The sequence below is a fragment of the Scylla paramamosain genome, chromosome 33 (assembly GCF_035594125.1).
Source record: "Scylla paramamosain isolate STU-SP2022 chromosome 33, ASM3559412v1, whole genome shotgun sequence".
NCBI lineage: Eukaryota > Metazoa > Arthropoda > Malacostraca > Decapoda > Portunidae > Scylla > Scylla paramamosain.
This window is the reverse complement of record NC_087183.1, coordinates 18262368-18274867: the sequence shown is the minus strand read 5'-3', so window position 1 is coordinate 18274867 and position 12500 is coordinate 18262368. Positions and strand designations below refer to the sequence as shown.

The 12500-nt window shown below is 45.9% G+C and overlaps 1 protein-coding gene across 2 annotated transcripts in view; it reads right to left on the bottom strand.

Moving 5' to 3' along the window:
* Nucleotides 1-7170, bottom strand: part of LOC135089882 (geranylgeranyl transferase type-1 subunit beta-like) — a 20220-nt gene extending 13050 nt beyond the window's left edge. Inside the window, exon 1 of one of the 2 annotated variants that reach the window (XM_063986072.1) lies at nucleotides 7064-7170. Coding sequence is in view for 1 of the 2 variants with exons in the window: in XM_063986071.1 (XP_063842141.1) it covers nucleotides 6677-6705 (29 nt within the window). In the remaining variant the exon portion in view is untranslated. Of the gene's footprint in view, nucleotides 1-6676; nucleotides 7042-7063 lie in introns of those variants that run through there. The other variant, XM_063986071.1, reaches the window with a different exon arrangement.
* Between the last annotated feature and the right edge of the window lie 5330 nt (nucleotides 7171-12500).

Genomic DNA, 12500 nt, shown 5'->3' with positions numbered 1-12500 from the left:
CCAGGCCACACCTTGGTGCTTACCTGCCCTGCAGCTCACCACGCCACATCTTCAGTGTGGCCGTTACATTTTCCCTGTACAGAAATGTTAAGTAAAGACTGTTTGTCGTAGTGGTGTGTGGTGCAGTACATGTACACACACAGTTCACGGGGTGAAGTAGCAAACAAATAGTTTGGGCAGCGTATTAGTACATTAAAGTGTGTACATAAGTAAAGTACAAGTAGGAGTACTTGTAGTTGGACCCAGCCGTGGCGTGGTGTGGTGTGGTGTAGGCCGGGCCGGGCGTGGTGGGAGCGGCCACGCCCACCTGGCCAGCAGGGCCCACCACGCCGCACCGCGCTCACTCGGTATGGATTTTCCTAAAGCCGAACACCTATGACGGTGGTGGGCGCTTGCTGTGCCTACGGTGCCCGGCACGCAAGCACTCGCCCGCCCCGGCGCCGGGCACCACCACCCTGCCTGGGGCGCCAGGCACGGGCACACCCAGGGCCACGCCGCCCCTGTAGCGACACCTGCTGATGCTGCCACTACTGCTGGCGTCCTGCTGGCATCCTGCGGGGCCACCACGGCATCCTGCCGCTGCCCCGGGACACCCGCGCACCTGTCTCACGACCCACACCTGCAGGCCACGCCCTCTCACGTGTCAATAATATCAATAATAATAATAATAATAATAATAATAATAATAATAATAATAATAATAATAATAATAATAACCAACGTTCAAGGAAAATAAATAATTGTCTGTCTGTGTGCCTGTATGAGGTTGCTATCTCTCTCTCTCTCTCTCTCTCTCTCTCTCTCTCTCTCTCTCTCTCTCTCTCTCTCTCTCTCTCTCTCTCTCTCTCTCAGCCGCCGCATTGCAAAAAAGAAAATAAAACAGAATCAAGTATTATCAAGGTGTGTACACACACACACACACACACACACACACACACACACACACACACACACACACACACACACACACACACACACACACACACACACACACACACACACACACACACACACACACACACACACACACACACACATCCAGCACAACATTTTTCCGCCGCATTTATTTATCAATTTATTTATTTACCGAAGACTAGACTCACTCCTCCTCTTCCTCTTCCTCTTCCTCCTCCTACTCCTCCTCCTCCCGGGTCACCTGCAACGCTACACACCTGACCTACATTAGTCCTTCCTTCTCTTTCACGCACATGATAATTACACACACACACACACACACACACACACACACACACACACACACACACACACACACGTAAAAATACACTTGCTATACAAACTAACGGGTGAAAAGTATTTTGTGCTAAGTAAATACAAAGCACGTGAGAGAGAGAGAGAGAGAGAGAGAGAGAGAGAGAGAGAGAGAGAGAGAGAGAGAGAGAGAGAGAGAGAGAGAGAGAGAGAGAGAGAGAGAGAGAGAGAGAGAGAGAGAGAGAGAGAGAGAGAGAGAGAGAGAGAGAGAGACCACACTTACACACCACACATACGAAAGTGCTATCACTACCACCACCACCACCACCACCACCACCACCACCACCACCACAGTGAGTCACATATTATCACAGACATTTACTGCAAGAGGAGGGATTGCAGGACAGCTTGGGGCGAGGTCAGCGAGAGGTCAGTGAGAGGTCAGCCTGCGTCGCAAACTAACACGGAGGTCACTGGAGGGAAGGGGGAGGAGGGGAGGAAAGGAGAGGTGAGGAGGTTAGGTTAGGTGATGTTACGTTAGGTTAGGAGAAGGTAAGATGTAATTAAGTTCGGTTAGATAAGACTAGGTTAACTTAGGTCAAGTTGAGTTAGGTTAGGTAATGTAAGACTGGGTTAAGTTAGGCTAGGTAGGATAAGGTAAGGCAAGGTAGGTAAGGTATTAGGTCAGACTAGATTAGATTAGGTTAGGTAAGGTAGGCTCGGTTTAGGTAAGGTACGGTAAGACTAGGTTAGGTTAGGTCAGGTCAGGTTACGCTATAAAACCAAAACAAGGTCAGGTAAAGTTAGGTAAGGAATGCGAGTTGGGAGGGGGGGATGGGCGGTAGCAGAGGTGGGCAGGAATGAAACTGGATCAGAGACATGGGTGAAGGTGAGGGAAGGTGAGAGGGGAGTGGGGAGAGTGGAGTGGAAGAGGTGGTTAAGTATGGTTTCTGGAAGGTACAGGCAACTTGGAAGGTCATGTAAGGTCCTGTCTCTTACCCTGAGCTTCTAATCACCCTCAAGATTCCTCCTCCTCCTCCTCCTCTTCCTCCTCCTTCTCCTTCAGTTGTTCTTTTTCCCTTGCTTTCCTTCCTTCCTTCCTTCCTCTTTCTCCTCCAGTCGTTCTTCCCTCTTTGCCTTCCTTCCTTCCTCCTCTTCCTCATTCAGTCTCTTCCTTCTTGCTTTCTTTCTTTCCTTCCTTTCTTTCTTCTTCCTCTATCTTTTCCAGTCTTTCCCTCCTTGTTTTCCTTCTTTGCTTTCTTCCTCCTCCTGCTCCTCCTTTTCCTCCTCTTCCTCCTTTAGTCGTTCTTCTTGCCTTCCTTCATTCCCTCCTTCCTTTCTTCCTCCTTCATCTTTTCCAGTCTTTCTCTCCTTTTTCCTTGCCTTCCTTCCTTCCTTCCTTCCTTCCTTTCCTCCTCCTCCTTCTCCTCCTCCTCCCAAGAGAGCCATCACCTTCACAAGGAATCCTAAGTCTTCACGAGGCCCACGACTTCCTTACGACCTCTCTCCCCTCTCCCCTCTCTTCCATGACCTTCCTCTCTTCTCTCCCCTCCCCTCCCCTCTCGCTCTCTCTCTCCCAAGATTCCCTCACCAACTACCCCTCCTTCCAACACTCCTCCTTCTGTCTCCTTCCCCTTCCTCACTTCCCCTCACCTGTTCTCTCTCCTCTCCCTCTCCTCTCACTTCCAATTCATGTAGCTTTAGTATATAAAGTAAAGTGGAATTAACAGTAAGGCAATTTTAGTGAATAATACTATGGATTCTACTACTACTACTACTACTACTACTACTGTTTGTGTTAATTGCAGGTACGAGATAACGCAGGTAAAATGTAGCTCGATTATCGAATGTTAAGTGTAAGGAGGTAAAGAGGAGGAGGAGGAGGAGGAGGAGGAGGAGGAGGAGAAGGAGGAGGAGGAGGAGGAGGAGGTAGAAGGAAAAGAAGAGCAAGTGCCGAGTGCCGTCTCCTCCTCCTCCTCCTCCTCCTCCTCTTCTTCCTCCTCCTCCTCCTCCTCCTCCTCCTCCTTTCTCCTCCTGCTCTTCCCTCCTCCCTAATTATCCTGTCGGCGGAAACAAGTCGGCGCGGAGGCGTGAATCACCTCCTGCAGCGCCTTCCTCATGAGACGCAACCATCCGACTCTAACTGGGTGGATGGGTGGGTGGATGGGTGGGTGGGTGACCGAGTGGATGACTGAGTGGGTGGATAATTAGTTGACTGGCTGACTGACTGACTGGCTGATTGACTGGCTGACTGATTGACTGACTGATTGACTGACTGACTGGCTGACTACGTAGGTGGGTGAAGAGTAAGTGAAGAAAATAACGAAGAGGGGTAGGAAAATAGGAAAGGATAGACGAAAGAAAGGAAGAAATGATAGATAGGAGAAAATATGATAAAACATACAAGAAAAGAAGGATGGAGAAACAAAAAATGAAGGACAGGAAAAAAGTCAGACAAGAAAAGTGGAAATGAAGGAATAGGATGAAGAAAGAAAACTGAAAGAGTGGGAATGAGTAAATGAAAGGGAGAGGGGGAGTGAGGGGGAGACTGAGGGAGAGGGGGGTATTGCAGTTAATCACCAGTTAGTCTCAGTCACCAGTTAAGAGTTGGTGACTTAACTGGTGGCGTGACTCAGACCAGTCCACCTCTCCACCTCTCCCTGCCTTCTCACAGCCACGCCTCTATTCCTAAAGCTAATCCCTGATCTCTCTCTCTCTCTCTCTCTCTCTCTCTCTCTCTCTCTCTCTCTCTCTCTCTCTCTCTCTCTCATCCACAGTACCTATTCTCATCTTCTCTCATCTCAATCTCCACCACATACCATACCTCATCTCCACTTCTCCTCCACTGTCTTTACCTATATCTTCCACTTCTCCACTAGCCTTATGAAAAAATCTCATCGGAAATTTTTTTCAATTTTTTTTACAGGTCCGGACCTGCGTTCAAAATTTTGAAAAAAATTTGAATTTAAAGAATCCTTACGCAACAATTGTGATAAGTTCTTTATGTAAAAAGGAACTATTATACATATGCAAAATAATCTTTTGAGTTTTTTAAGGTACGATACAGATAAAAATCATATTTCACCTTTTATAAAAAATTACGACGAGTAGAAAACACACTTTTTAAATAGATAAATAATTTATATATCACTATTCTTCTTCTCCAAGTATTGATTTAATCATTTATAACCTCCAATGAAAAAATCTCATCGGAAATTTTTTTCAATTTTTTTTACAGGTCCGGACCTGCATTCAAAATTTTGAAAAAAATTTGAATTTAAAGAATTCTTACGTAACAATTGTGATAAGTTCCTTAGGTAAAAAGGAACTATTATACATATGCAAAATAGTCTTTTGAGTTTTTTAAGGTACGGTACAGATAAAAATCATATTTCACCTTTTATAAAAAATTACGACGAGTAGAAAACACACTTTTTAAATAGATATATAATTTATATATCACTATTCTTCTTCTCCAAGTATTGATTTAATCATTTATAACCTCCAATGAAAAAATCTCATCAGAAATTTTTTTCAATTTTTTTTTCATCTCTCCAGCTTCCTCCACCTGTCACATCTGTGTCACATCCACGCTACCTCCACCTGTAGTTTATATATACCGCATTAATCTCCACCTCCACCAACAGCCACGTCACGTCTTCCACACCACTACCACTACTACTACCAAGCATCTCTCTCTCTCTCTCTCTCTCTCTCTCTCTCTCTCTCTCTCTCTCTCTCTCTCTCTCTCTCTTTCTCACTTAACCACATCACCACCACCATCACACACAAACCAAACACACTCCCTCTCTCCTTTCACCTCATCACCACAACCACCACCGCATCACCTACAGATGAAACACTCCCTCTATCCTACCACCATCACCACCACCACCAGCACCAGCACTACCACATACAGACCAGACACTCGCATCTCTCCCTCTCCCTCTCTCTCTCACCACCATCACCAGGTAAAGAATCGTGCTCTCTCAGTCCAGGCTTCGCGGGAACTCAGCAGGCGAGGCGGTTCCAGGAATACCGGCATTTTTGTTCTCAATCGCTCCGTAATCCAGGAATCGGCCTATAGATTGCCTGTCATCGGGAGGGGCGTGAGGGAAGGGCCAGGGTAGCTTACAGTGGGCAGGTGTTAGGTTATGTTAGGTTTTTGTTAGGTTAGGTTAAGTTACATTAGGTTAGGTTAGGTATTGGTTAGGTTCGGTTAGGTTCGGTACTGGGGGTTTTACTATGAAAGTATGGTGTGTGTGTGTGTGTTTCAAGGTACTGGGGATTAGGTTGGGTTGGGTTACGTTAGGTTAGGTAATGATAAGTTGTGTGTTTGAAGGGATTGGGGTTAGGTTAGAAATAGCGTTTGTTTATTAAATTTGAAAAGTAAAGTAGAGGAAACTGAAAGAAAGTGAGAAAAAGGTGCAAAAGGTGTGGAAATACCGATAAACTATTCAGAGAGAGAGAGAGAGAGAGAGAGAGAGAGAGAGAGAGAGAGAGAGAGAGAGAGAGAGAGAGAGAGAGAGAGAGAGAGAACGCTGCATACACAAAGGGAAATCATGAACAACGGAGGAGGAGGAGGAGGAGGAGGAGAGGGGAGAGTGAGGGTGGAGAAAAGGGCATAATAATGAGGCGAGGAGAGGAAGAAAAGGAGAGGGGAAAAGTATAAAAAAAGAGAGGGGAGGCAGGAGAGGGGAAGAGAAGTCACGGGGAGAGAGAGAGAGAGAGAGAGAGAGAGAGAGAGAGAGAGAGAGAGAGAGAGAGAGAGAGAGAGAGAGAGAGAGAGAGAGAGAGAGAGAGCAAAGAAGAAAAGGGGAGGAGGAGGGGAGGCAGCAGGAAGAGGAGTGTCGAGCGAGGGGACTGAGAGAGAGAGAGAGAGAGAGAGAGAGAGAGAGAGAGAGAGAGAGAGAGAGAGAGAGAGAGAGAGACTAATACACTCGTTGGATTTGTGTGTAAGTGCAGTTTATGTGTGTGTGTGTGTGTGTGTGTGTGTGTGTGTGAGCGCGCCTCCGTCCACACCTCGGGCAGTCATTCAAGCAGGATTAATGACGTGGAGGAGGAAATGCGAAGTTAGTGGACGAAAGGAAGGCTAGTGGAGGAGGAGGAGGAGGAGGAGGAGTCAGGCTGTGGTTAGGAAGATGAGGAGTAGGAGGAGGCTAGTTGAAGTGGGGAGGAGAACGAGGAAGAGGTTGGTAAGAATAAAGACGAAGAGGAAGAGGCTAGTTAGAATGGAGAGAAAGAGAAGGAATAACAGAATAAGGAGAAAGACGAGACAATGGCTATAAGGACGATGAGAAAGAAGTTAGGAAGGAAAACATTACAAATCACAACTTCAACATCTATTCCAGCCCACCCTAGCTCCTGTACACCTGCCCATTACATCCACAAGATACGCTGCCATCCACCTGGGACCATTAACACGCAAAAAATGGTAAATAAACACTAAAAACACATTATTCATTACCTTCTCGTTTGGTTGTTACGTAGAGCCATCACAGTCTATCTCAGCGTCAGTAGTTCGTCAGTATTCTAAAACGCTTTGCTCGCTCTCTCTCTCTCTCTCTCTCTCTCTCTCTCTCACCTCGACTACTTTCAAAGGCCACAGAGATCATTAGCCTGGTTCTCAATAGTGCTTCTTCTATTAATGATGAAGGAATCTTGTTTAATCACCCACCAGAACCCGTGCAATTTCAACTGGAGCCTTTTGAATGTAATGGAGGTGCGGCGCAGAAGAGTTTCAGAATGAGTGTTGTATGAGTCATATCAGTACACCACGCCAATACAGCCTCCACCAATGTTTCCAAGGTGTTCTGCAGGACTGGTGTGGGGTGTAGAGGCGGTGGTAACTCACTAAGGGCGGTGCGAGCTGGTTTTAGCAGGCTGGGAGGCAGAGGGAGAGGCAGGGAGGGAAGAGGGAATGGTAAACTGTGTGAGACGTGGCGCTGTGATGCATGACGGGTAAAGCAAATCCTGCCATCTATCGGTTACTGTCTCACTTCACATTACTGAAACACTTCCGCGCCGCACCGCCACACTTTCAAAAGGTTCTATATATTTAAAGTTATATGTGTTTTTAAGGGTGTTTTTACGGTTCTAGTGACAGAGTGATAAAATTTCTACATTATCAACAGGGGAAACACTCTAGAGAACCTGGCTGATCATCTCTGTCGCCTTGGAAATTAGTCATGGTGAGAAAGCGAAGCGTTTCAGATTACGGGGGTTGAATGAATCTTACGTATCTGAGGAATCTGGTTATTGTCCTTGATGTATCCGAGTGTGACTGAAAAAAAAAAAAAAAAAACTGTGATGTATGAGTGATATTTTGAACGGATTTTGAAACGAGTGAAGCAGAGACAAGGTTCAGAGATTTAGGGTTCGCTGCTTCGGTTCCGCGTCCCCCCCCCCCCTCTCTCTCTCTCTCTCTCTCTCTCTCTCTCTCTCTCTCTAAAGGCACCTCGTTATAAGATCTCCTTTCGTTTTACCTCCTCCTCTTCTTCCTTCCCCTTCTCTACCTCCTCCTCCCCATTCTCCTCTTCCTCCCCCTCCTCCTCCTCCTCCTCCTCCTCCTCCTCCTCCTCCTCCTCCTCCACTTACAGGCTTTTATCACTGACGTCACCTTCCACTTATAACTTGATTGGGCTCATGAATCTCACACTTATCATCATCACCATCATCATCACCATCACCACTATCACTCTCCCCTTCCCTATTTGCTTCAGGTAATGGTAGACGCACTTCTTTTATCTGTGCTTGGTTTTTGCGTCTTTATTGTTGTTGTTGTTGTTGTTGTTGTTGTTGTTGTTGTTGTTGTTGTTGTTATTGTTTTCTTATTTCTTTTTCTTTTCTTTCTTGTTTTTTCTCGTTTGTTTGTTTGTTTCTTTTGTTCTTCTTTCTTTTGTTGGTTGCTTCTTTCGTTCTTTGTTTCTTTGTTGTTGTTGTTGTTGTTTGTTGTTGTTGTTGTTGTTGTTGTTGTTGTTGTTGTTGTTGTTCCTTCTCCTCCTTTTTTTCTCTTGTTCTTTATTTCTTTCCCTCTTTTCTTCTCTCCTTATTATTCTTGTTCTTCGTTTGTCTGCTTGAGTTCACACGTCATTTTTCTCTCCTCCTCTTCCTCCTTCTCCTCCAGATCATCCTCCTCTTCTTCCTTCTCATTTTTCTTTTGACCACTTTCACAACCATTTTTTTTTTTTTTTTTTTTTTTTTTTTTTTATGTAGGAAGGATACTGGCCAAGGGCAACAAAAATCTAATAAAAAAAATGCCCACTGAAATGCCAGTCCCTAAAAGGGTCAAAGCAGTGGTCAAAAATTGGTGGATAAGTGTCTTGAAACCTCCCTCTTGAAGGAATTCAAGTCATAGGAAGGTGGAAATACAGAAGCAGGCAAGGAGTTCCAGAGTTTACCAGAGAAAGGGATGAATGATTGAGAATACTGGTTAACTCTTGCGTTAGAGAGGTGGACAGAATAGGAGTGAGAGAAAGAAGAAAGTCTTGTGCAGCGAGGCCGCGGAAGGAGGGGAGGCATGCAGTTAGCAAGATCAGAAGAGCAGTTAGCATGAAAATAGCGGTAGAAGACAGCAAGAGATGCAACATTGCGGCGGTGAGAGAGAGGCTGAAGACAGTCAGTTAGAGGAGAGGAGTTGATGAGACGAAAAGCTTTTGATTCCACCCTGTCTAGAACAGCAGTATGAGTGGAACCCCCCAGACATGTGAAGCATACTCCATACATGGACGGATAAGGCCCTTGTACAGAGTTAGCAGCTGGGGGGTGAGAAAAACTGGCGGAGACGTCTCAGAACACCTAACTTCATAGAAGCCGTTTTAGCTAGAGATGAGATGTGAAGTTTCCAGTTCAGATTATAAGTAAAGGACAGACCGAGGATGTTCAGTGTAGAAGAGGGGGACAGTTGAGTGTCATTGAAGAAGAGGGGATAGTTGTCTGGAAGATTGTGTCGAGTTGATAGATGGAGGAATTGAGTTTTTGAGGCATTGAACAATACCAAGTTTGCTCTGCCCCAATCAGAAATTTTAGAAAGATCAGAAGTCAGGCGTTCTGTGGCTTCCCTGCGTGATATGTTTACCTCCTGAAGGGTTGGACGTCTATGAAAAGACGTGGAAAAGTGCAGGGTGGTATCATCAGCATAGGAGTGGATAGGACAAGAAGTTTGGTTTAGAAGATCATTAATGAATAATAAGAAGAGAGTGGGTGACAGGACAGAACCCTGAGGAACACCACAGTTAATAGATTTAGGAGAAGAACAGTGACCGTCTACCACAGCAGCAATAGAACGGTCAGAAAGGAAACTTGAGATGAAGTTACAGAGAGAAGGATAGAAACCGTAGGAGGGTAGTTTGGAAATCAAAGCTTTGTGCCAGACTCTATCAAAGGCTTTTGATATGTCCAAGGCAACAGCAAAAGTTTCACCAAAGTCTCTAAAAGAGGATAACCAAGACTCAGTAAGGAAAGCCAGAAGATCACCAGTAGAGCGTCCTTGACGGAACCCATACTGGAGATCAGATAGAAGGTTGTGAAGTGATAGATGTTTAAGAATCTTCCTGTTGAGGATAGATTCAAAAACTTTAGATAAGCAGGAAATTAAAGCAATAGGACGGTAGTTTGAGGGATTAGAGCGGTCACCCTTTTTAGGAACAGGTTGAATGTAGGCAAACTTCCAGCAAGAAGGAAAGGTAGATGTTGACAGACAGAGCTGAAAGAGTTTGACTAGGCAAGGTGCAAGCACGGAGGCACAGTTTCGGAGAACAATAGGAGGGACCCCATCAGGTCCATAAGCCTTCTGAGGGTTTAGGCCAGCGAGGGCATGGAAAACATCATTACGAAGAATTTTAATACGAGGCATGAAGTAGTCAGAGGGTGGAGGAGAGGGAGGAACAAGCCCAGAATCGTCCAAGGTAGAGTTTTTAGCAAAGGTTTGAGCAAAGAGTTCAGCTTTAGAAATAGATGTGATAGCAGTGGTGCCATCTGGTTGAAGTAGAGGAGGAAAGAAGAAGAAGCAAAGTTATTGGAGATATTTTTGGCTAGATGCCAGAAATCACGAGGGGAGTTAGATCTTGAAAGGTTTTGACATTTTCTGTTAATGAAGGAGTTTTTGGCTAGTTGGAGAACAGACTTGGCATGGTTCCGGGCAGAAATATAAAGTGCATGAGATTCTGGTGAAGGAAGGCTTAAGTACCTTTTGTGGGCCACCTCTCTATCATGTATAGCACGAGAACAAGCTGTGTTAAACCAAGGTTTAGAAGGTTTAGGACGAGAAAAAGAGTGAGGAATGTACGCCTCCATGCCAGACACTATCACCTCTGTTATGCGCTCAGCACACAAAGACGGGTCTCTGACACGGAAGCAGTAGTCATTCCAAGGAAAATCAGCAAAATACCGCCTCAGGTCCCCCCAACTAGCAGAGGCAAAACGCCAGAGGCACCTTCGCTTAGGGGGATCCTGAGGAGGGATTGGAGTGATAGGACAAGATAAAGATATGAGATTGTGATCGGAGGAGCCCAACGGAGAAGAAAGGGTGACAGCATAAGCAGAAGGATTAGAGGTCAGGAAAAGGTCAAGAATGTTGGGCGTATCTCCAAGACGGTCAGGAATACGAGTAGGGTGTTGCACCAATTGCTCTAGGTCATGGAGGATAGCAAAGTTGTAGGCTAGTTCACCAGGATGGTCAGTGAAGGGAGAGGAAAGCCAAAGCTGGTGGTGAACATTGAAGTCTCCAAGAATGGAGATCTCTGCAAAAGGGAAGAGGGTCAGAATGTGCTCCACTTTGGAAGTTAAGTAGTCAAAGAATTTCTTATAGTCAGAGGAGTTAGGAGAGAGGTATACAGCACAGATAAATTTAGTATGAGAATGACTCTGTAGTCGAAGCCAGATGGTGGAAAACTCGGAAGATTCAAGAGCGTGGGCACGAGAGCAGGTTAAGTCATTGCGCACATAAACGCAGCATCCAGCTTTGGATCGAAAATGAGGATAGAGAAAGTAGGAGGGAACAGAAAAGGGGCTACTGTCAGTTGCCTCAGACACCTGAGTTTCAGTGAGGAAAAGAAGATGAGGTTTAGAAGAGGAGAGGTGGTGTTCTACAGATTGAAAATTAGATCTTAGACCGCGAATGTTGCAGAAGTTAATGAAGAAAAAGTTGAGGGGGGTGTCAAGACACTTACGGTCGTCGACGGAAAGGCAGTCTGACCTGGGGACATTTATGGTCCCCTCCCCAGATGGGGACTCCGAGGCTGGTGTAGGAGTCGCCATGATTTTAAAATTTTTTGAGTGAAGGGTGTGTGTGTTATTAGGTGCTTGTAGTTTTGTGTGGAGGAAGAGAGTTGTCTTTAGAGGGCAGGCTGTGACTACCCCCTTGTGTTGTGAGACACAAAGGGAAACGTTCAGTGAGGTCACAGCTGGGTTTAATGATAAGTTCACAGCACCCCCTGAACAGTGCTTTAGACCTCACTGGGAGTAATTATCGTTTCGGCAGGTGTCTACTGCCTTCCCTTTCTCTCTCTCTCTCTCTCTCTCTCTCTCTCTCTCTCTCTCTCTCTCTCTCTCTCTCTCTCTCTCTCTCTCTCTGTTCATATCCCAGCTCAGTTCTTATTCACATTTTTATAGATCTATTCCTCCTCCTCCTCCTCCTTCCAGCCATACCAAGGGAGGTTAAGAGGAAGACCTCAAAGCCATCGGCAGTCATCTCCCTCTCAGCTCTCCCTCCGTCAGGTTACGTAAGGAGGAGGAGGAGGAGGAGAAGGAGGAGGAGGAGGGACAGATCTGGAGGAGTGCTTATTCTTTTTTTTTTTACTCTCACTCCTCCTCCTCCTCCTTCAGAAGCTCAGGCAGAAGGTGATGAAGAAGGACAAGGGAAAAAGTGTCGGGAAGTACGCATAGCCGCCGTCATCTTGTGTGTGTGTGTGTGTGTGTGTGTGTGTGTGTGTGTGTGTGTGTGTGTGTGTGTGTGTGTGTGTTGCTTTAAGTCAGGGCGCCTGCGGGAGAGTAATGTATAAATTACTGATGGTATTTTCAGGAGGAGGAGGAGGAGGAGGAGGAGGAGGAGGAGAGCGAGGCTATTTTTAATCGTGATGTAAGAGGTACTGTCTACGTCACTCCTCTTCTTCCTCTTCCTTCTCCTCCTCCTCCTCCTCCTCCTTTACCCTCTTGACTCCTCCTCCTCCTCCTCCTCCTCCTCCTCCTCCTCGTGGTGTCTTCCTCGTTAGGCAAGGGATGTCATTTCTTGTAAGTTTTCCAAATTCATTCCTTGTAACTTTACCCTCCCACCCCCTCCTCTCTCTCTCTCT